At 41.6% G+C, this 23,114-nt stretch overlaps 1 protein-coding gene across 3 annotated transcripts in view; it reads left to right on the forward strand.

The window, feature by feature from the left end:
- vav3 (vav guanine nucleotide exchange factor 3) overlaps positions 1-21,913 on the forward strand; it is a 103,083-nt gene extending 81,170 nt beyond the window's left edge. The window contains exons 20-28 of one of the 3 annotated variants that reach the window (XM_023325884.1): positions 1,618-1,748; positions 4,878-4,943; positions 5,849-5,883; positions 6,801-6,917; positions 8,579-8,666; positions 8,921-9,050; positions 15,338-15,424; positions 16,841-16,992; positions 18,584-21,913. In XM_023325884.1, coding sequence (XP_023181652.1) covers positions 1,618-1,748; positions 4,878-4,943; positions 5,849-5,883; positions 6,801-6,917; positions 8,579-8,666; positions 8,921-9,050; positions 15,338-15,424; positions 16,841-16,992; positions 18,584-18,628 — 851 coding nt within the window. In that variant the 3' untranslated portion in view covers positions 18,629-21,913. The remainder of the gene's footprint in view (positions 1-1,617; positions 1,749-4,877; positions 4,944-5,848; positions 5,884-6,800; positions 6,918-8,578; positions 8,667-8,920; positions 9,051-15,337; positions 15,425-16,840; positions 16,993-18,583) is intronic. The other 2 variants (XM_023325885.1, XM_023325886.1) reach the window with 2 other exon arrangements.
- Positions 21,914-23,114: the final 1,201 nt, after the last annotated feature.

The raw sequence follows: 23,114 nt of genomic DNA on the forward strand, positions 1-23,114 counted from the left end.
ATAGCTGTGCTAGCTCACAGTGCAACCATGCCGACTTCTCGTTTATTTGGCTTTCATCATGCCAGGACTTGTTTTATTCTCTCTTTTTTTTTTGCCAAACTCAATTTTTTCCAGAATGCAAAATTAAGACATGTAGAAGTCTTCCCATTGTGCATATAAGACGTGAGGCTGGCATGAGTGGATGTTTCACAATGGCAAATTTTGTATCTTTTTGGTTAAAAATTTTAACTGATATACAGTAATTCAAAGTGAAGAAACACTATTTTAATAAAGCTTTTTTAAATATTTCAAATCTTTCAACTTGGTGTATTCGGCACTAATACTCTGCAATTGTACAAAAATTACTATTGCAAATAGAACAAACTGTATTCTTATTACTTTTAATTGGACTTTCTTTCAGACAGCACAGCAAGGAGTCAGGAACATGTTGTTAGCGAGAAAGCAAAGCTCACTCCCACTTATCTTTTTGTCTGAAAGCAGAACAGCCAGTCATGCACCACGGTGCAATGCTTCTTATCTTTAATATTCAAATGAATCATAGGTCCACCTGACTTGTAACACCAGCAGACTGAAAAGCAAGAGCTTTCCCGCGCCTGTGTGTGTGTGTATGCACGGGGTGCACTCGCTCTTTCTTCCCGTCGTTTACATCCACCTTGAAAACCATGAAGATTTCAACAAAGCAAACATACCCCGATATCGCCGCCACACCGCCTTAGATTAGCTTATTTTAGTTGGCATAATGAAGAGGGGAAGAGAATAAGCAATAAGTAGCACAGAAAGCTCATGTAACCCAAATAAAATTATCTGGAGATGATATGTATGCAAATATGTCAGGGGTACGCAGAGTAAATCTGAGGAAATTGTCAAACGATAAAAATAAACAAGTAGTTTATCTCGTAGTTTCGATGGGGTACAAAAATATGCGGTGTTACGTTTCAAAATCCCCTTTTTTGCCACACAATATTGAAACACATTGAAAAATTGCACGGTTATTTAGTGCTTAAACAGAAAGCGACTGGACTTCTCGTTTTTTACAGGTGTTTTGCTTTTCTAAAACGTGTCTGTTTTGTGCATGGACTGGAAACATCAGGCTTAATACGTTGTACTCAGAACAATCTCACTGGTGGAGTCACTAATTTGGCCATTAAGGCTGGTCATGTGAGACACTGGCCATACCCTAAATATTACATCTTAACTTACCAACATTTCAATTCAATTAATTGACTTGTTTTGGTCACCTGTCTTAAGGTGCGAATAGCGCAATTACATTTCTTAATCTCATGCTTTGCACCGATAAATCTTTACTCACCTCAGCATGCCGAATGCTTGAAGTGGCTCCTCCAACCGAGGAGATTTATGAATAACTTAGCTTATAATTAATTGACTGCTTGGGCTCACGTATAAACTTTGTGTAGACCATTAAACTGTCAGCACCAGCAATTTTTCTGTTAAAAAAAGAAAAATATGAGCAAAAGTGTTTTTTATAAGTATTATTCAAGCAATATTAGCCAACGAGGCCCGTTTCTTCCATCTACATGCGTCAAACTTAAGAAAGCCCTTGTGTTTCTCTTGCTACTCACTGATCCCACACAGCGGCTAATCGTCTTCATCTTGCAGGTCTGCCCAAGATGCTGGTCATCAGGAACTACTTTGGCGTGCCGAGTCCTGCCTCTGGTCCGGCACTCACCATCCAGACCGGAGACATCATCGAGTTAATATGCGCCGACCTGCACAGCCCGTGGTGGCAGGTCAGATATCTCTCTCATGTCCTGATTGCTCATTTTATCCACTGTCAGAACCATCCCCAGATACTAATTCATTTGAAAATGCATAGTGTTTACTCTTCTGTGAAGTTTGAGTTTAATTGTCAGCGTTTTACATCCAGGGTGTCCAAACATCTTTAAAAAGTCTTAAACTCATATATGTTTAAAATTGAAAGCCTTGCAAATTGTGCTGTGACAGGAGTATTTAATCTCGCATATTCTATGTAGTTTACTTTTTTTTCCTTGCTGGACTTTACTGGTACGCGAAGGTTTGAGTTCTGCCATCTTCACTGCATTCTGTGATATACGGTGGTTGCGGCTATAGCTAGCTGCTAATTTTTTGTTTTTAAAGAATTTTTTTGTTTGTTTTCATCAGTTATACAAACATAGAATTTGTCTACCAATGGTATAATAATGAGTGCAAAGGAAATACAGTTCAAGTGTAGAAAAGAAAATGTTCTGATCGATTTACAGACTACATAGCTAAAACTAGCTGCTAACATGCTCTTGCTGGCTAGCTTTTTTACATGCAAATTTATCGACAGTTGGATGGACGACATACGTCTTTGTCATTGGATCACTTTTGTTGCCAACCCATATAATTTATTTATTGGCAATGTTTTTTTGTGTGTGTGTGTGTGGAATACAGGTCTTAAATTCCATTGATAATGGTATTAAAACGTATCTTAAAAAGTCTTAAATTTGAGTTGGTGAAACCAGCCTGACATATTCAACCTGTTAAAGAGACGTTCTCTTGGGCTGAAATAAATTCAGCCTTTCACAAAAGTCACGACATCTCTCCGCTTCTTCTCTCTGACGAGACTCGCTAGCACTTTGACACTTTCTGCTAACAAGCAGCAAATACAAATGAATTTCCAAGGCACAGTTGTTGCCCCAGCAGACAATTAAAAACAACGCACTACACTTCTCAGCAGGAAGTCGGATTCCCAGACGCTGGATATGTTTGTTTATTGCACACACTTACTGTTAGGCGGAGGCGAATCAGGTTTGAACTTTTCTAGATCTGGCAAGATAAGCTCCTTCCTGGGAATTTTCTAGCGCAGCAGTCGCCGACCCGCGTGGAAGTCAGGCAGAGTCATAACTACATGATGGCTGAAAATGTAGCTTTTTAGGCCTGGGTTAGGATTGCATCACATTGTGAAGTCTTGGCAAATCTCACTACATTTTGCAAAAACAAATAAATAAAAAAATACAAATCAGTTAATTGTGTGGAAAAACTTTGGCTGTTTTTGTTTCCAGGGTTTGTGTAATTAGATTTTTTTCAGCAGCAATTATGAGTTTGTTTTGACAGTCGTGACTGAAATCATTATCAGAGCGAGTACGCAGAGAGACGGCAGAGTTTCCCGCTGTGCTGATAAGATGTCCTGAGGTTGCACAGATAGGAAAAGGAGGGCAACTAAATGGGGTTAGCATGCATGTTTCTGGTAATGTCCCTTAAAAAAAAACCCACTTGTTCCTGGAGTGCAAAATATAAGCTGCCTCTGGCTTCTTATCTAAACCTAGAAATCCCTAAAACGTCTAAATCTAGTTAGGAAAAGAAGTCTCGAATGTGCTGCTGCTCCAGCTGCCAAACTCCTTATTGCTTTTGCAGCTTTTACAGAAAAGCACACTCTTTGTATTCAAAGAAACCTGATGTGTGGACAATATATGCAAAGGACAAAGATCACATGCTTGTGTGTCTCCAAAAGGAAAAGAAAAACTCTTTAACGTTCCTGAACTCCTGGAAGGAAGGCCTCTAAAGCATATGTTTAGGTTTTATTCAGTAGTGTGCATGAATAGTTTCAGGCCACAGTGGCCTGGTCCTGCCTGGGATGCAGTTTCAGTGATCCAGTGAAACAGAAAATTTGTACATTTTCACACACTTAGGGATATATTTTCTTTTTTCTAAGAAAGTTTGCACATTTCAAGCCACAAATTATGATTTTTTTCCATTCTGAATATGGAAGTTTTTTTTTTATATATACATTTTTTTCTTAGTTGTACATTATATAGTTCTGGACATCCACTCATCAGCAGCATAAATTTCACATTATTCTTTTGTGTTTTATTAATAAATGTGAACATTTTTTTTCTTTTCCAGGGTGGAATAATAACAAGTTCAGTGTAAAATAAGAAATGGGTGCAGACGTTTTAAATTATTGGATAAAAGTCCATTTTTCACTTTTTGATATCTCTTTGCCATCATTGATTTGTTGAAAGCCTTATTTGTGTCTAAGCGATGTTGAAATGTGGCAAAGTTGAAGAATTTTGGAGCGAGTTATTATTATTTCACTCACTTGTTTCTCACTTGGCAAATCTCTGGGTCGTTTGTAAATTTCCTTTCACGTGAGTCTGACATCTTTATTTAAAACTTTGGTGTTCTATCTGGACAATAATCCCAAAAAGGCTTTAAGCTGGTTTTGAAAGGGATAAAGTGGCTCATCATTAGGCTTCAGTGACTTCAATTCAATTAAAAAGTAGCAGACTTTACCTAAAAACAAAGTCCATGACATGAAACCGGCTTATTTAAATGAGCTCTGCCAAGACGAGTGGCCAAAAATTCAGCCAGAAATATTCCAGGACCTGAAAGAAATGTAGCTTTTTGAAAGTTTAACTTGCTGTTCTAAACAAATATAACCGAGGCTTAATGTATGCTTTGTGCCTTGTGCATCCATTATTGTTTGTCAGAACAATTCAAGTAGTCGGTTGGAAAAATACCATTTTGACTGCATGTAAAGTTCTGACACTGAATGTAATTTCTGTGACTGCAATTTCCATTATCTATAAATACTTATCAGTTAATCAAAGTCAAATCGAACCAACTCACAGTGTCCGTGTCTGTCAGAGGGAGCAGAAACCTGCATGTAGCTGCTACAACAGACAAGTCTCTACGTTGCGCACACGTCATGACGATGAACTTTTGAGTTTTATCACCAAGGGAGGAATTAAAAATAAGAATAAAAAAACTCATCCTCTTCCTCTTTTCCCGTCAGGAGTCATTTCAGCCACATCTAACCGCAGCTGTACATTCGTGCTGTCGCCTAATTGTTCTTGAGTTACGGAGACACGATCCAGCCAGATGTATGTAACACAATTATCTCTGCGTGCTTTCAGGGCAGGATCCTGTCGACGAAAGAGGCTGGCTTCTTTCCAAGCGACGCCGTGCGGCCGTGTCCGTGTGTAAGCAAGCTTTTACTTCCAGTCCTGCCGGTAGCGATTCACATAGCGGGCCGCAATCCTCCCAGGGACTGCTGGGAGGGATGGCCACTGGGTTTTTCTGTTTTAAGGACGATTAGCATGTTTGACGTGTTATGTGATGAAATACAGTCATGTGAAGCAATTGGGAAAACCCTACAAGCGTCGACTAGTCCTGTCACGACAAGTAATTAATCTAATGATAAATTAAAATGATAGTTTCCATTGCAGCGCTCCATTTCTTTGAAGGGAAACTTTGTTTAGAGAGACAGCATAATCCATTTTATTTATGGTTTTGTTTATTTGTTTTATTTGGTATATTTAAAATGTCTTCTAGTTCCAGTGTGGAATGTTTGGTACAACATTTTAAGCTTATTGGCCTTTTGAGAGGGCAAACAGGGTTAATTAAATAAATCACTTTCTTTCTGGAAGAGAAAAAACATAAGAGTAGACATCAATTTGTGAATTTTTCTTAATAAACAAACAAATGTATGAGAAGTGTCTTCATTTTTTCACATTGCTGTAAAAACCAAAGTTTTTGCAGACACCGTTTTGGTGAATGTAAAATTGACTTATCTCAGATTTATATCTTTCTTTGCAGCTGCTTGTTTTGCGTACGCCACACACGGACTGTTGCTTTCCATTTGCTCGGGTTCAGGCTGCATCAGAAACATGAGGTCCGCTGCAGATAACCGTTTTATCGCCGTATCTCGGTGCCGTAAAGATAAGGAGAGCATTGAGCAGTTTTGCTTGTGGAGCAGCACCATGTCAAGTTGGAAACAGAACTGAAGTTATGTCGTTTTATGGGAGCAAAGGGGTGTGTGTGCGCGCGCGTGTGTGTGTTGACCTGCCACAGACTCACGTCTCTGCTTTTTCCCCTCTTGCTGCAGGTACCGAAGCCTGTCGATTACTCCTCACAGCTATGGTGAGTTCACAAACAGCTGCCGTCCTTTGGGTTTGTTAGAAGGCTCAAATGTAAAAGCCTTTATTCCTACATTATGCGACTGAGAACAAAATCGTTACATCATGCAGATGTGTAAGGGATACCTTTGGCTTTTGAGAATTTGCCAGCCATGATATGCGGTTTCAAAACTATTGAACTTTTTTGGTTATGTTACATAAACAAACTTCAGCACATTTTAGAAAGGCTTTGCATTACGTGCTGTAATGAAGTAGAGCCTTTTTCTTTTAAGTAAAAATCTGAAAAGTGTGGCATGCATTTGCATTGTGGATGGGAGAATCTGTAGACAGGACAGGTATTTTTTATGGAAGGATGGGTTTACAACAGAAAACACACAATTACTGCCACAATTGAATGGTTTAGGTAAAAAACGGTTCATTTGTCGGAAAGAGACAACTTTTCAAACCCGTAATTCAGACTTTTACTTATTTATGACTTAAAGACTTGCATTGGACTTCAACTTATAACTACGACTTTTCTTCTTGTATTTATAACTTTAAATCTCATAATTATGATGTTTATTCTGCTAATTATGACTTGAAAACTCATAGTGATGACTTAAGAATATGAAATTATGACTCTTGTTCTTGTAATTATGACTTCAAAACACTATTACAACTTCTAGTTGGACTTTTTCTCCCCGACTTTCAGTCGGACTAATCTTGAGCTTCTTTGCCAAACACCTAATGTGCAAAGCTGGTACTTAAATCCTGAACGACCAACACTAGCTTGTCGTCGCAACATGACTAAATGTAAAAAGGTAAAAACAATAGGAATACTATTTACAAGGCATTGAATGTTAGATGATGACAGCCAAACGCTCCATTGAGCTAAAGGTAAATGATTAAAGGTTTTTTTTTTTTTCTGTTTTACTGCTGTAGGTTTGCAGGTCCGATAGAGAGATTTCAGGCAGAAGCAGAGCTCATCAACAGGGTCAACAGCACCTATCTGGTCCGCCATCGCAGCAAAGAGTTCACAGAGTACGCCATCAGCATAAAGTAAGTCTGCAATCAGATCATACTTAAAACATTCCGCATGAACTGGATATTTGTTTGAGAGTTCTCTGTTGCTGAGTTATCTGGAACGCTGTTGATGTTCAGATTAGCCAGCCTGTCTTTCCAAAGACCAAGATGATTATTGTCTTTTTTTTTTTTTTCTTTTACCCGCTGTTAGTTGACAGGTTTTCCGCATCTCCGTGGTTGCACTGTTATTTTTATTTAGCCAAACCACAGTATTGACCAGCTGTAGCTTTCATCCACGCCGCAGAACTTGACAGACTAATTTGCACCTTGTCCGAAGGGCGACGTGGCGATCGCCGTTCTCCAGGCCAAGCCTGCGGTTAACCACAGAGCAGCATGTCGACACCTCGCTCAGCTCAAACGCAATCATCATGACTCGACATAAGAGCCACAGAAACAGACTCTTTGGTTTTAAATTAAAAGCGTACTGATGTTCCAGTCCCATTTTATCTTAGAACCTCCGTCTTTAGAACGTTGTCGATCCGCCTTCTGGTGCAGTTCCAGCTATGACTCTTGTTCAGTGTGCAGATCTGCACCACTTTTGCAGAAATAGTTCAGATTTGATTGGATGTTGAACTAAAGCTTCAAGTCTTGCCACATTATAATTGGATTTATTGCCATCGTAACATCAGCGTGTGCAATATCGCAAAGAGTCAGGTTTATTTGTACAGCACATTTTAGCGTCAAGGCACGTTTTACACCATAACAGCATCATACAGGAACCAATTATGAAACGAGCAATAAGCATTACTTTTACAAAATCAAGTAAAAACATCAGATCAATGTTCCAGTTGTTATTAATCAAAGACAAACTTGAACAGGTGTGTTTTTAGCCTTGATTTAGAGGAAATCAGTGTTTCAACAGTTTTCTGGAAGATTTTTTCCATATTATAGAAGCATAGAAACTAAACACCTCCACCAAAAACCTCTTGAAAGTGTCACACACTCGCATTTTAAATACCAACCATATATTTGGTCAGTTGGATGGACTTTAACTGCTTTTATTGCCTGAATGTGGATGCATGTTTCTTCATTGGCTTACAGGAAGCGGTGAAGAAACTGAGGTTTGAGGTTGTAACCGCTTGTCACTGGTAGAACCTTGGTTCTGTTTCTGCAGCTGTAATGCACAACATTGTCGTTGAGGGTTAACGTTGCTGAGAATCCGATCTTGTTGCCTTTGAGACCGCGTGCGAGTCGATCTGAGTTTACAAGACGTTGGACGTCAGCACAGTTCATTAGGCTGGATTAAATCCTGTTTATAAAAGAGAACAGAGTACAGTATGTGGTGGGACACCTCTAATACAGTCCGCCGATTAAATCACCTGGATCTTTCAACAAAATTGCGGGACAAAGTCAAACCATCGACATTGTTGCTTACAAAGCAACACAGTGGATGACCGACGTCGTTTATTTGCGCACAAAGCTTTCTATTCCATCAGACTGTTAATGCAAACACAAACATGCGACTTGGGGAAGCGTTTACCCGACACTCATCATTCTCACAGTGTCACAAACTTCTGGGACCCAGATGCATTAGAGGGATGGCCCGGGCTCTCCACGCGGGGCCAGAGGCCGGCAACCGATCGATGGCGGTGATCAGAGAGGGAAATTACACTCATAACTTATTCAATGGCCCACAGGTACAACAACGACGTGAAGCACATAAAGATCCTGACCAAGGAGGGCTTCTACTACATTGCAGAGAACAAGAAGTTCAGGAGCATATTAGTGAGTCTTTTCCTTCTGTTCACTTTTTCTTTCTTTTTCTTATTAACGTTACCATACTGTTCGTGTAATGAAGTGTCAACAACTGGTTTTAGTCTAACAATATGCACTAAGATGGCTCTAATTAGAGATGTGGAAACTGACCTTTTTTTTTAATGGTAGACTCTGGGTTTTCTGTAAAAACAAAAAAGTTAAAGGGCATATTACTTCTGTTTACGTTGATTGTAAATGTGACCGTGTGCCTCTTTTGCGTAAAGGAGCTGATCGAGTACTACAAACACCACTCTCTGAGAGAAGGCTTTAAGAGTCTGGACACCACCCTGCAGTTCCCCTACCGGGAACCGGAGAACGCGGCCGTGCACCGCTTCAACCGATCAGGCAGCAACAGTGAGTACAACACACAAATGATCCAATGTGATACTCTTTACAGTAAGTTAATATCACCGTTTCACAGTATCATGACATTAAAATGAAAGTTATTTAAAAAAAACAAGATCCAGCTGCTACAAATTAGTATCACTGAGGCTAAAGTAGTTAAGATATTTATCCCAGTTCAGCCATAATACACAGCTGACTGACAGTTCACGTGTGGGAATATTATTATTATTATTTTTTCCATTTGTCTTTTTTTAAGACAGTGGAATTACCTCAATACCAGAAATAGTTTGCCGCAAACCGGCTGGTTTTTTGTGCTGACAGCAGAGGTGGGCAGAGTACCCGAAAATTGCACTCGTCTATCTCCAGCACATTTTTACTCAAGAAAAAGCAAGAAGAGTGAAAGAGTATTTGGTAAAAAGGCTACTCCAAACGGCAACCATTTAATATCTAATACTGACATCATCAGACGAACCAAAATATGAGGCATTTAAAGACCAAAACGGAAATAATTCATATGGATATCATAGTTACAAAATAACAAAATCAGGAAAAAAGACACATTTTTCCAAATCAATTTCTTTCAATGTAAAACGTATGACACTTTAACAGAAACTGCAGTTGTGTGTCTGTTGACTGTTTGGTTAAAACAAGGTTGGTCTTCATTTCCCACAGTGGCCAGAAGCTACAGGAATATTACTTTACCAAGACTAGCGATACTTCATAATAAAATTACTCAACTCAACAAAATGTTTTTTTTTCTCAAAAATGTTACTTAAGTAAATGCAGTTGATTAAATGTAGCTGGTTACTACACAGCTTGGGCTGACAGATGCTAATTATCAATGTGAAAAGAGACCAATGACTGCTGCTTCGCTTGAATATAAACCACAACTAAAGCATTCTATGCTGTTCTATTTTCTTCAGTTTGGCTTAGGAATTATACACAACTGAATGACAGCTGGCCCTGATATACCTAAAAAATATGGTTCATGTATAGGTTTGTCTTCATAAATTATGATTAGAAAATGACAAAAAAACATTATTTCACTTGATGCTTCATCCTGATTCTCGTTAAAAATGGAACAGACCCTGTTATGTTTAGATTCTTGTGAGAAAGAATAAATACCAAGGACGTCTTTAATCGCCTTGCACCAAAGCCAGGTGACGAAGGGTGGGGGGGGGGAAGAAGTTAAAACACTTACCCACGCGATAGGTTGTCTGCAGATAGCGCTGCCTCCTAAACGCTGCCTTCATTCAGATGGGAACGCCTTGGCGGCTTTTTAAGAGCTTCACAGCGATTCGCTGTTACCGGCAGCCCGGCCTCCTGTGATGCTAATCGGTTTTGACTCGCTGTCAGACGGCGGTGGGAGAATTCCCTGAGCATGGTATTGGATTTGATAACGCTCCCTGGCTGATTACTGAAGATCAAATCAATTAGTTTCATGGGAGCGGGATAATCTCAATAAATTAACATTCATTCGTAAATGTCTAATCCAACGTTATGTCATTTGATATGTGCAACTACTTAAATCTATCATATTGTTTAGTCTTTTGGATTGGAAGCATGTCTTGATGGTGCATTGCAGTGGTATTTATACCCTTTGAACTTTTTCACATTACAGCCACAGACTTCGATGTATTTTATTAGTATTTGATGTGATAGACCAACACAGCATAGAGCGGTGTATATTTGTATATAGCCGCTCTGTTGGGCTCAGTCTCTCCCGGCTTTAGTCAGCCATAAACTAAGGATGTTTTCACATCTGAAAGTGCAGGAGTCCCAGTTCAATTGCAACGTTTGCTACGTTTTCAGCTGCTGCGGTTGGCTGTCACACCGTTTCAAATGATCCAAACTAATTGAAATACCTGTTCACCCCAGTGCCTGTGGGGGCACTACACCAAGAACCACTGAAGAGACAAGAAAACCACAGAAGAAGACAATGCGCATAACTTCTTCACAAAACGCAGTGGCATCAGACATTAACAATTGTAAGATTTCTCTTCTGTCTTCAGCAAAAGACTGTGAACCATTTCTGCCCCTTGCGCAAGACACGCACGCACATTGTGCTCATATTTACCCAGAATGCCCGGCGCTACAGTGACTTTTGGAGTGACTCGGCTTTCATATATCATATATGCATTCGAACCGCACCAGAGTTCACTTCAACCGAGCTGAGACTTAGGTTTTTAGGTAGACCTGAGTTGACTTCAGAGTTCGATTGAATTCACACCTCTTCAAACGAACTGGACTTTCTAAACAAACGAACCAGAGTTCGAATAAACTGGACCAAACATGGCTGGTGTGAATGCACCGTAAAACCTTCACCCCTTTAGTGGGTGCACTGGATTTTTATTTAGCGGGCATCCATCTAAAGTGAGCTGAGCACCAGTAGACACCACTCTTTCTTTAAAATATATATTTAGTTGCAACTGTCCACTTCACCACTAGCATAGCGGAATCATTCACTACGTTCTGCTGATGTGTGGCATAAAATCCCCGTTAAAGTACAGTGGAGTGTTTGAATGTGGCAAAGTAACACAATGTGAATAAGCTCTGAGCTCCTGGATATTGTTTTTGTTGCACGACTCTCTATAAAGCACAGACAGGGGTGTTTGTAAAGTTCATGAACCATCTGATGTTTCTACAAACAGTTTTACTCCGTCAAGCAGCCCAGAGACTGTCGGCATCACTGAAGGTTGTTGTGTTCCGTCTGTCAGCGGCTGAGCTGATGATTTAAGGAGGTGGATTTCCTTTTTTTTTTCCCCTTTCCATCTTCACAAGAAAGAAACGCTTGTTCCTTTCGCGAACGAACCCAGCATCACCCCCCGAACAAAAGCGAGCACTTCAGACGCGTCAAACTGTACCAAACGCACAACATAAAAAAAACCGCTGTTGATTATTTATGCATTCAGCCGCCGCAACCCTTGCGTCTGTGTCATTACTGCGGCTAACCCCGATTTTCTCTAAGCAGCAAGCTTTTATTTATCCCGAGCTGAATGAAAGGAGACACCGTCGCCGATGTGGAAGTTAACAGGTGTAGCTGGCGTGTGAGCGTGAACGCAGCATTTTAATGAGACCCTGTTTAGAGGCGAATGCATTCTCAGACTTTCACCTCAGGAGTGATTATCAGACGAAATAAAAAAGGAGGTTCCCGTGGCGCGGACACGCAAGGAGCGACGTTTTCGGGACGCTTTTCCGTGTCAAGTCACTTTTATTTTCTGTCTCATTAGCTTGGATGAATGTTTTCTGGGTCGGAAAAAAGGGAAGAATTGCTACCAGTGAACCGACGAGCAGGAAGCAGCTTGCCTTATCAGAGCCTGCTGTTTCCATGTTCATGTCGCGCAATCTGAGAAACGCCATCAAACCCGTTGTGTGAGCTGCCCATCAGTGGGTAATGAAAAATCTGACATCACGACGAGCCGTAAATAAGATCCCATCTGAAAGCCCGCGTGCCGCTGCGCGCTCGCCGCCGGTCGCGTTCAGGGGTGCGTCGGAAATGCGAACAGATTGCGCGCGGCTGCTGGGTTTCTCCGTTCCCGCGGTTCAATCTCGGCTTCAAAGCTTCAAGTGGAGGCCGCTCCGGTCCAAATGGGTTTTGTTTTGTTCTGCCAAAGTCCTCCGTCTTTACAAGGCAGGCCGCCCCTCCCTCCCACTCCCTTCCCCACTCCTGCAGCGCAGAATTCATTTCCTCTCTTTCACATTTAAATGACTTCTGTTTATGATTGCCGTCATTCCCAGAGCGCCGCTGGAGTACTTCCTAATTAACGCTCGCGCTTTCTCTTGCGCTCTTTGGACGGCTTTCGGCGAGTGACAGCTGATTGATAACGCGACACCGTCAGTGTTAACTTAGAACATAAACAAACAGGACGCCATGGAGCGGCTTCAGCTCGCAGTCTGTGTGGGCACTCTTGGCTCATGATTGGATTCTTACACTCATCTTCACTTTCCCTCTCTCTCTCTCTCTCCCACGAAATGATGTGTGTGTGTGTGTGTGTGTGTGTGTATGTGTGTGCTGAATCTCAGCAGTCACACAAATCAGATTGTTCAAAAATAAAGCCTGTGAAATTCAGCTGGCGTCTCGGCGGCTGTGTGATCCCTCTTCATATCGCTCGCACCCCGAAATCATCAGCCCTTGCTGAGCTGTCTCTAAGCGCCTTGATTAGAATTCATTTTAAAAACCACTAGAGCCCTGCTCTCCTTACAGCATATCAATAACTTGGGCCGGTTAACTCGCCTATTGCATTGTTCACAGTGGAACATTTTTCACAAAGTTGGGGCATTTATCTGCCGCAGTGGGAATTACAGTTTTACGTAGATAAAGCTCTGCCACTCTGCTATATAGCCTTTGGCTATATAGCTAAAGCCCATATAGCCTTTGGTACAGTGTATAGGTACAGGGGCAGAACTCCCAGGGGTTTGTGGGAGGGCGGTGGACCTCATGATTGCTAAAAACTTTACAAGACCGACTGATTTTAGTGATGTAATAGGTGTAAAATATGGAATAAAATCTTATGCTACATGACTGGCTTTATTTTCACTCTTGCATTTAACTTTGACAAGCCAAATTGCAAGCGTGTCACTGCGTCTCCACCTGGTTCAACGCGTCAACAATAAACCTACCTTCTGCAGTTGCTCGTTGCTCCAGGCTCTCAATTGAAGTTGATCAAATGATCCAGTCGCTATCTGTGGTGCTGAGCTGCTTTGGGTTTGTGTCGTTTCATCATTAGTGACCAGTAGTCTGATGTTTCTATTTTGCTGCTAAATTATTGAATAAATAGACATATGATCTCAACAACAAAGACATTATCTGCTTTTAATTAGCTTTTTTAAGGTTATACAGCCATCAGATTGGGTCAGAGACGTTTTATACCCATTTAGCCTTGAAGTGTTTAATGAACACCTGATTGTTTATGTAACTTCTGTGGACATTAGCATGGGAGACGTCTGTACCGCTGTTAAATATTTTGTTTTGAGATTGTATTTTAGTCTTGAATAACTTCTGTGATTGGCCAACTTCCTTTTGGAACAACTTGCAGACAACAATCGTCTTTTCCGGCATCTCATCAGTACATTTATCGAAGGGAAAAAATCGACCCAGAATGGGTCAAGAGAAGCAGATGTCGCTTGTGCGTCAGATTCAAGGGCGTACCAGAAATACGGTGCCAAGGTTCTGGCTCAGGTCTTTTGTATGTAAAATAATAATAATTTGTAATTATTATGTTAAAATCCCAGCCCAAATGATCAGAAAGTCCATGTGGTTTGTAATTGGTTTTCCTGCCAGAGAAAATTGAGCTGCTGTAACAAAACTACTAACCCCATGATGCAGAAAGACAATAAAGTTGTTGAAGAGAGATTCTGCTCCTGAAACTGGTTGCCTGTATGTACACTGCTGTCCGTCAGCTCCTTTGTCAATGGAAATTATATTTAACGAGTTTGTCTGTAACTGTCTTGAAATTACTACAGGTGAAAAAGCAAGTTTTTATCAAGTTTTTTTTTTTCACTAACTGTGTAGTACTTTAATCACAAATCCGTTAAAGTTCTTAGATTTAAATGAGAAACGCTGTTCCTAATGAAGATACGTGTGTATTTCTTTGACTTAAAATTGGTCCGATTGAACATTTTTAACTGACTTCCAAGTCCAAGTTCGATATTTTGTAATCTTCTGGCATTTCAAAAAAGATTATAGTCTAACAATGGCTCTCGTGACCTTTAAAAGAGAAACGGGCCCACAGATTGCCGGGTATTGTACAATAAATCGGGTATAAAAGCCGGATGAACTGCAGCAACAGGAGCTCAGCGGGGATCAGCCTTTGAACTTCATTTTACCCCCTCAGCCCTCAATGTTCTGGATCTGCACTATTCTTTCCTTAAGGTTTTCAATTATAACACCTCCTGGATGTCTTCTGGTGGGCGTTCTGTACAGTTTGTCTTCGCTCCGCTTCATGTGTTTAAGGGCTGAAATCAGGCAAAACGACGAGAAATCACGAGCACACGTACAGAGCAGTGCAACGTTAAGCATTCGGGTTCCCAATATCTGAGTTGAACAGTCGATGACTGGCTAAAGTCTGTGCACGGGGTTAAAAAGAGAGTAAATACTGTGAAGGGCATGCACTAGTTTCTACCAAACATGCATTTGAAATAGAAAAATCCAGGTTTGGAGTGTTTTGAAAACATGTTTCATTTATCTCCTTTGCTTCTCTTTCTTTCTGCCACCCCTTCACCCCCCCCCCCTTTCCCCTGCATCTCTGCGACCCCCCACCCCTCCCCACCTCCTGCCTGGCCCCGCCCCGCCATAGCTCCATTGCTCTGCGGCCTCTCTCTCGTAACTCCTGCCGGCTACAGCTTTGTGCCTCCTTCCTCTGCTCCCTTCTGGTCAGGTACAGGTACAGCTTCACTCCATTTCTCTCTCTCTCTCTTCTCCGCTCCTCTCAACGCCGCCGAAGGCTGCTTAGCATGCTGTCCCGCAGCCCGGCGCCTTCGCATCATCGCACGAACCTCGGCTTTTGCACCCTTTCATCTGGCCTCCCGTTGCACCGCTTCGACACTCGCGTCGTCGTGCGTGCACACCCGTCATCCTACGTGTTCGTTTGACTACTGCATGTACAGTATGTGAGGTTCGTGTGCTTTGTTTTTGCACGTTATATTGCTTTTGGAAAAAATAAAGAAAGGAAAAAGACCTGGCATGTGAGGCATTTTATTTATTTATTTATTTAGCTTTCATGTAGCTGTGTGTGAGTGTCTGTGTGCGCCTGTGGGTCCGTCCGTCAAAGAAAAGGTGGAAGTGTCCAAGTTCACAGAGCTTCTCTATATTAGATATTCTATCCCCACAGCCAGGTTGTAGAGGTCTGACATTCCATTTCAACCTGTCAGCTTAGCCCGGGCGGAGCGCGCGGTCTGGACAAGAGGAGAGGCGGCAGGGTGGGATGGAGCTTTGGTATCTAGCTCCACCTGCTCCACATGTGTCTCGCACTGTTTTCCCCTCAACAGGAGACATTTATTCTCTCTCTCTCTCTCTCTCTCTCTCTCACACACACACGCACACACACACCCCTACGTCAAAACACCGGAGCTGGTCTTTGTCTGTGAAAACTAATTAGAACTCAAGATAGTGTTTTCTAAAGGAGGTTTTCAAGTCCGATACCAAGTATTGGTATGTATCTAGTAACAATGTCTAAGATTATTATAAAGAACTAAATACTGATCAAATGTATTTATTTAGTCAGTCAAATTTTCTTCATGTAGCACAGTACAACAGTGAGTACAGCAGCAAAGTGCTTTCCGTTGATTCAGGGATTAAAAATGAAATATTAGTAGAAGCATAAAAATGGCAAAATGCTAAAAGTAATTCTAAATAAATGTGTCTGATCACCTAAAGCTTGTGGCACCTTTAATTTCTTTTTCATTCTAAATTATAGAAATGCTTCTGTTATCTCCATTAATTGTGTCAAAAGTTGTTTAATTTGATTGGCTCTTTTATTCACAAATGTACTTGGATTGTTCCCTCTATTTTCATGAGGTGTTCCTCTGCTGCAACAAAATTATTAATGAAAATACTTATTTTAAAGCAATTAACACGTTTCCCAGGGGTGGGGCAGTAAAGGGGGGAAAAGTTTTTCTTGAATCTTTTCAGTTCTTTGACTTTATCTTAAGCTTGTCTCCACTTTTGCGTCTACATCAGTCAGACTGCCTGTACGTGTTTGTTCATACCTGTTGTGGAGATGTCAGCACGTTTGAACGTCTGTTCTGAAATGTGGTTGTTGGTTTTTTTTTCTTCATTTCTTTCTGTTTTTCGCCCCAAGTGCTGACGCCCAAAGTGATCGGCGTGGCCATAGCGCGGTACGACTTCAGCTCCAGAGACACCCGGGAGCTGTCGCTGCAGGAGGGCGACGTGGTGAAGATCTACACCAAGTCCGGAGCCAACGGCTGGTGGCGGGGCGAGGTCAACGGCCGGGTGAGTGTCGCCCCGGCAACGCTGATTGATAAACCAGAGGAGAAGAAAGTTGGACTTGCGTGAGCGTTCATGCTGGTTTTTTTTGTTGTTTTTTGGGTTTTTTTTTCTGTATCCAGCATTTGGGGCTTTAAATTGGAGTCCTTAATGAAGTTTAAATGTCTCTAAAACTCACTGTCGAGTTCCCCGTTAATGAACTCTTTACTCTAGCATTGATTCGAGAAGATATTTTGGTGAATATTTTACTCTGCGAGGACCCAGAAAACATTTCACGGCTCATTCTTTAGTGTGTTGTTGTTTACGCTTAAATCCGTAAAAGCCAATCCCGGCAGAGCTCTCCACACACGTTACCGAGAGACGTCAGGGTCAGGATGCAGAAACAAACCCCTCCTCCCCCACAATGTGTGCCGACTCTCTCTGCATTTCAGCTCGGAGTGTCTAGAAGTGTTGCTGTGTTTGCGTTTCAATCCTCCGCTCAGCCAGATGTCGAGTGTTTACAGTGAAGGGAACCTAAAGAGAGCCATTTGTCCCAGTAAAGGCAGTGGAAACCAGCTGGTGGAACTCGCTGCGACAAACAGATGCATCTCTCTATTTTAGAAGCTTTTCTGTAAATTATAAGACAGATTAAAATGTGATCAAAACAACATGTTGATAATTAGTTGTTTTTACTCAACAGTGTCAACTGTAGGCACAGATAGACACTAGGTGGTGCTAGAGCACCTCCCCTTTTTCTTCTGGACAAAAGAGTGCCCTTCTGAAATCTCTGCTTTTTTATAGTGCAGCATATGAACTGTAATAAATTTCACATTACTAAGGCAGAGCTTGCTGTAAATGCAATAATTCAGACTTGAGAAGCATCTGCTCATAGAATATAGATATATTGAGCTTTTAAACAAAAAGTCATAAATTGCTTCTTTTTTTTTTTTAAGATCTAATAGTTTATCATATTAGACTTTTGAAGAGTTAACACGATATTTAAGGTGCATTCTTCCAAAATCCGAAGTATTTAAACTCGTTGAGTTTCACAGTTATCGTTTCAGCTCTATGTTGTCTCAAAAAAAAAAAATCTGTAAAATGCACGTGAGTTTATAGTTGTGACATATTAAATGTGAGAAAAATGAATACTTTTGGAAGCAACTGCATGTACAGTATTTTATGAATCATTGTTAGAAATGATGATTCATGAAATAACCATGTTACCTTTTTAGCTCACGCAGCAGCCAAGGAAGCTCGCCGGCCGTTTCACAGGAAGGAAAGAGAGAGGGGAAAAAAATGACAGGATCTCAGAATGAAATTGTAGCTTCTCATCTTAGCGCCGTCGTAGGAAAGCAATTTTCAGAATGATATTCCGTATCTTTGTCAGTGGCTGCATGGCCAATCTCGCTCTGCAAAATCGACTTTTGATCTTTGGATTTTTGCGGTTCTGATTTATCTGCGGCTTAAGCAGCTTCACCTCTCTACTGCTGGGTTCGAGTTTTAATTTAAAACACCGGCGCGGTGGTGACGGCCATCAGCCTGTTGGCTCGTGTTAAAAGCTGAATGAAAGGAAGGGGGTTCTCAATCCGTCACTTATTCTCCTCCCTTTCTCCCTCAGGTCGGTTGGTTTCCGTCTACGTACGTGGAGGAGGGCGAGGAGTGAGCCGACCGACGAGCTGGATTGGAAAAAGGAAAAAGAGAAAGAGAAGACAGAGCGGCGCGGTCGCTTGATTCTCCTACACGACGCCCTGCTGCCTCAAACCGCCCCAGCAGCCTTCGGCTAAGAGAAAGGGCTACAGGACGCAAACAAGCCCCATCATTTCTGCTTGACTCGGTGCGGCGGAGCAGCCTGACCGTCGAGGGGAAACGACGGTCACTTCGTTTCTTCCCCACCAGCCTGCCGCCATCCGCCCGTCTCAGCTCCCACTTTCTCCCACAAGTGAAGACTTGGAAGCCATCAACTACAGCCTCTCTAAGGAGTCCCTCTATGTGAAGTTTTGCTTTCTTGCTTTTTTTGTTTTGTTTGGCTTTGATTTCACTCTGGATGGATTCCAGCCAGTTATGACCTTGCTCATATGTTTGTTCTACAAACTCGGGCCGTTATTGACGACTCGACGGCTCGGATTCATTCGCACCTCCCTCCTTCCTCCTTCAGATTGCGATCATGGCGTCGTCGAGGTCTTACTGGAGGCCAGCGAAAAGCTCCAGGAAAGGCGGGGCGCGAGCGGGGGTGGTGGCGACGATGTCGGATAGAGTCGCCACACAGCTGCCAGCGATTGATCGCCGCTATTCCCATTTTCTTCACGCTTTATCTACAAGCCGGGCCTCTCGTGTTGTTCGTCGTTCTGGCTGTGAACGATCCTCCTGCTCTTATCGGTGGCGGCTTCTGTCAACAGGAGCCCGTCCGCCGGGGGTTTATCTTATTACGGGCATTAGCGGCCTGTCGGGAGGAGACAGCCGAGCCGCCTGGAAGGCCCGCGCTCACGAATGGTTTCTTCAGCTTCGTCCTCGCCAGGGGCAACGGCTGACTCGCTGTCCGCTGTCTGCCAAAGGTGTTCACACCCCTTGAACTTCTCCACATTTTTGAGACATCGCAAACAAAGTAATAAACTTGTTTTGCCCCATTTACTCTGAAATCCCTCAATAAAATTGCAGGTCCTTATCTTGAGTTGGTTCCACTAACTCACATGTAAGACTTTTGGAGACCAAATTTAAATTTAAGACTTGTATCTTGACAGAAATGTTAAAAAAAAAAGTCTACTTTGTATATTACCGGTATATCATATTACATTACAGTATTCATATTTTATATAGTAATACTACCGAGCTTTTCTTTCTTTTTTTGCACAGAATGAATGTAGCATAACGTGTGTGGGCAACAGAAGTGAGCCGGTGGCAAAGATGGATGTTGGAGATGAATTTACTCTCGAACCTGATGGACACAAAAAAAGCTAGCTAGCTAGCCCAGGCAAATTAGCAGCTAGTTAGCGGTTGGGTTCTGTGACTCAACGGCTTGGAGTCACAGAACCCAATGAAGACGTCTGAATGCGGCTCAACCTGAGAAGTCAGACAAAAAATAAACTACATACAGTACAAATTTTTAAAAATAGTTTTATTTTATTGCCAACTTTGCATTTTTCCAATGAGTTTAAAACATTTTAAGGCCTTAATTTCAAAAAGTCTTACCACTAAGACTTTTTAAGGATGTGTGGAAATCCTGTTTTAGAGTTTCATGTTGAACTTTACATGTGGAATAGTTGAATGGGTGTGAATACCTTTGCACATTTGTCCTATATTGTCCCAATTTATCTTCAACACGAAAGCCTTTTCCAAGCAAAACTTGTACTTTTCTTCCATTTTCAACATCATTTACAATCCTCTCTGGAGGTCAAGCGGTAGTCGACCAATCACGAGTCGGTCTAATTTCTGTTCAGGCAACCAGAACACTATGTTGAATTTAAAGAGAAAAAAAAAAGTTATTATTTTTACTTTGCTCTATAACTTCTTTTCCTGACATATTTGGATCTTTGCGTTCTGCCTCTCTAGCAGCCCGCCACACCAGCGGCTGTACGTGTAGATGTAGGAAAGTGCGTTTGAAGATGAAGTTTCGGAGCTCAGATTGAAATTTAACCGAGATCAAGGCAGCTGTCACGTTCGAAAATCAGCCCCGAGGCGATGCTTTCCCTCCTCATCTCCCACCCAATCCACCCCACTGTCACATTTTCATTGTGTCGACGCCAATTCGTATTGTGCCACAGTGTCGGTTAATGGTTGTGACTGTTTTGTGGACTTAATGGGTCCATTACGTGTGAAAGTCACGAATAACACCCTGTCACATCTGACACTCGCTGCTTTTATCATGTTTTCTTTTTTTTTGTTCTCCGTCAAGAACGAGTCACTTTAATGAGTTCTTCATTTTCTTCTTTTTTAAATGGGTTTCAAATCAACAATTTTAATAAGTGACCACCAGATGGAAGCATCCTAAGCGCAGCTCTTAAAGTCTGGAGATGACATCATATGATTAGGAGGAGGAGGAAACTGTGGAGGCAAAAAAAACAGAAGGTTTGAATTTCTCAGTAAATCATAGTTCTGTTTTGGCTTAAAATTTAATTGATGAATTTCTGCTATGTTGATTATTAACTCTGAAAATCTTCCTCCAATAATATCGCCAGGAAAACTATTGGAGACCTTCCTTATATAGATAGATCACACCTTCCTTTTGAAAAAAAAGAAAAAAATGGAGCCGGTTCTCTAATCACAGACTCCAGTAATCCACTCCCGCTCTTCCTCCTCCTCTTCCTCGGCCTAGTTGACCTCTGACAGCAGGGCCATTTAAAGCTGCAGGCCTTCCTCTCCTCTTTTTTTTTCCTTTTTGGAGCGCAGGAGGGATTGGTAGGAGGCTCAAGGGTATCTGTGATCTAATCATTACACCATCTCCTCACCTCGGCGACCCCGCCGCATTCATCTCTCCGTCGGCTCCCGCCTCCGTCTCTCCGTGTCACCTCTCTGTCTCCGTTTTCCCCTCCCCTCCTTCCCCGCCCGTCTCTCGTCCAATCTCTCGCGGAGATGTTCCTCTGCGCAAAGCGTCGACCGGTTTTAACTTGACCTCAAACGAACTTCATGCCAATTATCGGAGATGATCTCTGCATGTGCAGAAAGGACTTCAGAGTGACCATGTAGACTCCTGTAATTTCTTTCACCTTCAGGTCCGTCGTGATGGACGTTTGCGTTCACATGTGTCGTGTGTGTGTGTGTGTGTTTTGTTACGCCAGTAAAGCCAAAGATGTATGCTGTATCTGCTGTCTCTCGTAACCACGGTACCCAACCACTGAGGCCTGACTCTAAAGCGGTGCAATCCTGACTGTGTAGCAGAACCCTGTATTGTTGCTGTATTATACTGTAAATGATGTACATAGAGCGGAATAAAGATATACACTGCTTCTTCTAATGTCTTGACGCTTCGGTTTTCTTCTTTGCTGTGAATTGTGTGAAACTGTGTGTTTAAATTAGTTCGGAAGTGACTTTTAGACCTGGTGGTATGTTGAAAATGTACAGACAGCTCATGGGGGAAAAACGTCTTTTTTTTAAGTGCATTCAGAAAAATATTGTAAGAACATACAAATTTATATATTCTATATATTAGCTTTCACAGGCATGAACTACAGTGACATTTCATTCTTAATCTGTAGTTTAATTCAGCTGCAACAAAGTTGGGAAACATTCCAACGGGTTTAATAGTCGGTGCATAAAGTGCATATCCGAGATCAGTCACTAATGTTGGACGAGAAGGCCTTGCTTGTAGTCGCCGCTGCAAGTCATCCCAATGCATTTCTGTCACGATGAGGTCATTGAAAATATTTCATTCTTGAATTTTTTTTTAGAAAAGACGAGACGAAAACTGTGAAGGGAGCCTGAAAAGTCACCATAGGAGTTTTAGAAAATTTGCTTTCTTAAGCTCTATTTTAAAAGAGCAGGCATGCAAGGTTTTTGTTTTCCAAATAAACAACTTTGCCATGTCAAATTCTCCTGAGGCACGGCGGTGTTTTAGGTCGCAGCTACTGCAGTTTGGCACAGAAACAACAGGATACATCTGAGCCACAGAAAACTGCAGTGGCAGCATCATGCTCTTGGATGACTTTTGCTAACTTGTAACTAGTGGATGAACTTATGAACCATGGAAATGGGCATCTCAAAGATGTTCAACTTTATTTAATTTCTGCCTCATTTTTGTATCCTGGTAGCTTTAAGTAAACAGGTTAGTGGGTCGGGTTGCCTTGCAGTGTTAGATTTTTATTTTTGACAAACTATAGATTTTCACACAGACTTGTGAACTTTTTACAAACCCTGTATCAATGCTGCATCCAGAAATACTAAATACATGCTTTTATTTCGTAATGAAAAAGGTTCTGTGCAGATTTGCCTCTTTAAAACAAACATGACAAAATTTGAGTTCATTTTAAACACATTACCAACAATATTAACAGCATTTAATTAACAAAATCTTCCTTTACAGGACCAGCAAATCCCCTGCTGGTTTAATGTCTGCAGTCATTAGGAAATTCCCCTTGTATTTTAAATAAATCAAAATAAAAATCCTCTGTTTCTTTAGGCATACCTGCAATAGAAATGAATGGATAATTTTTAAGTAA

The sequence above is a fragment of the Xiphophorus maculatus genome, chromosome 21 (genome assembly GCF_002775205.1).
Source record: "Xiphophorus maculatus strain JP 163 A chromosome 21, X_maculatus-5.0-male, whole genome shotgun sequence".
Classification (NCBI taxonomy): domain Eukaryota; kingdom Metazoa; phylum Chordata; class Actinopteri; order Cyprinodontiformes; family Poeciliidae; genus Xiphophorus; species Xiphophorus maculatus.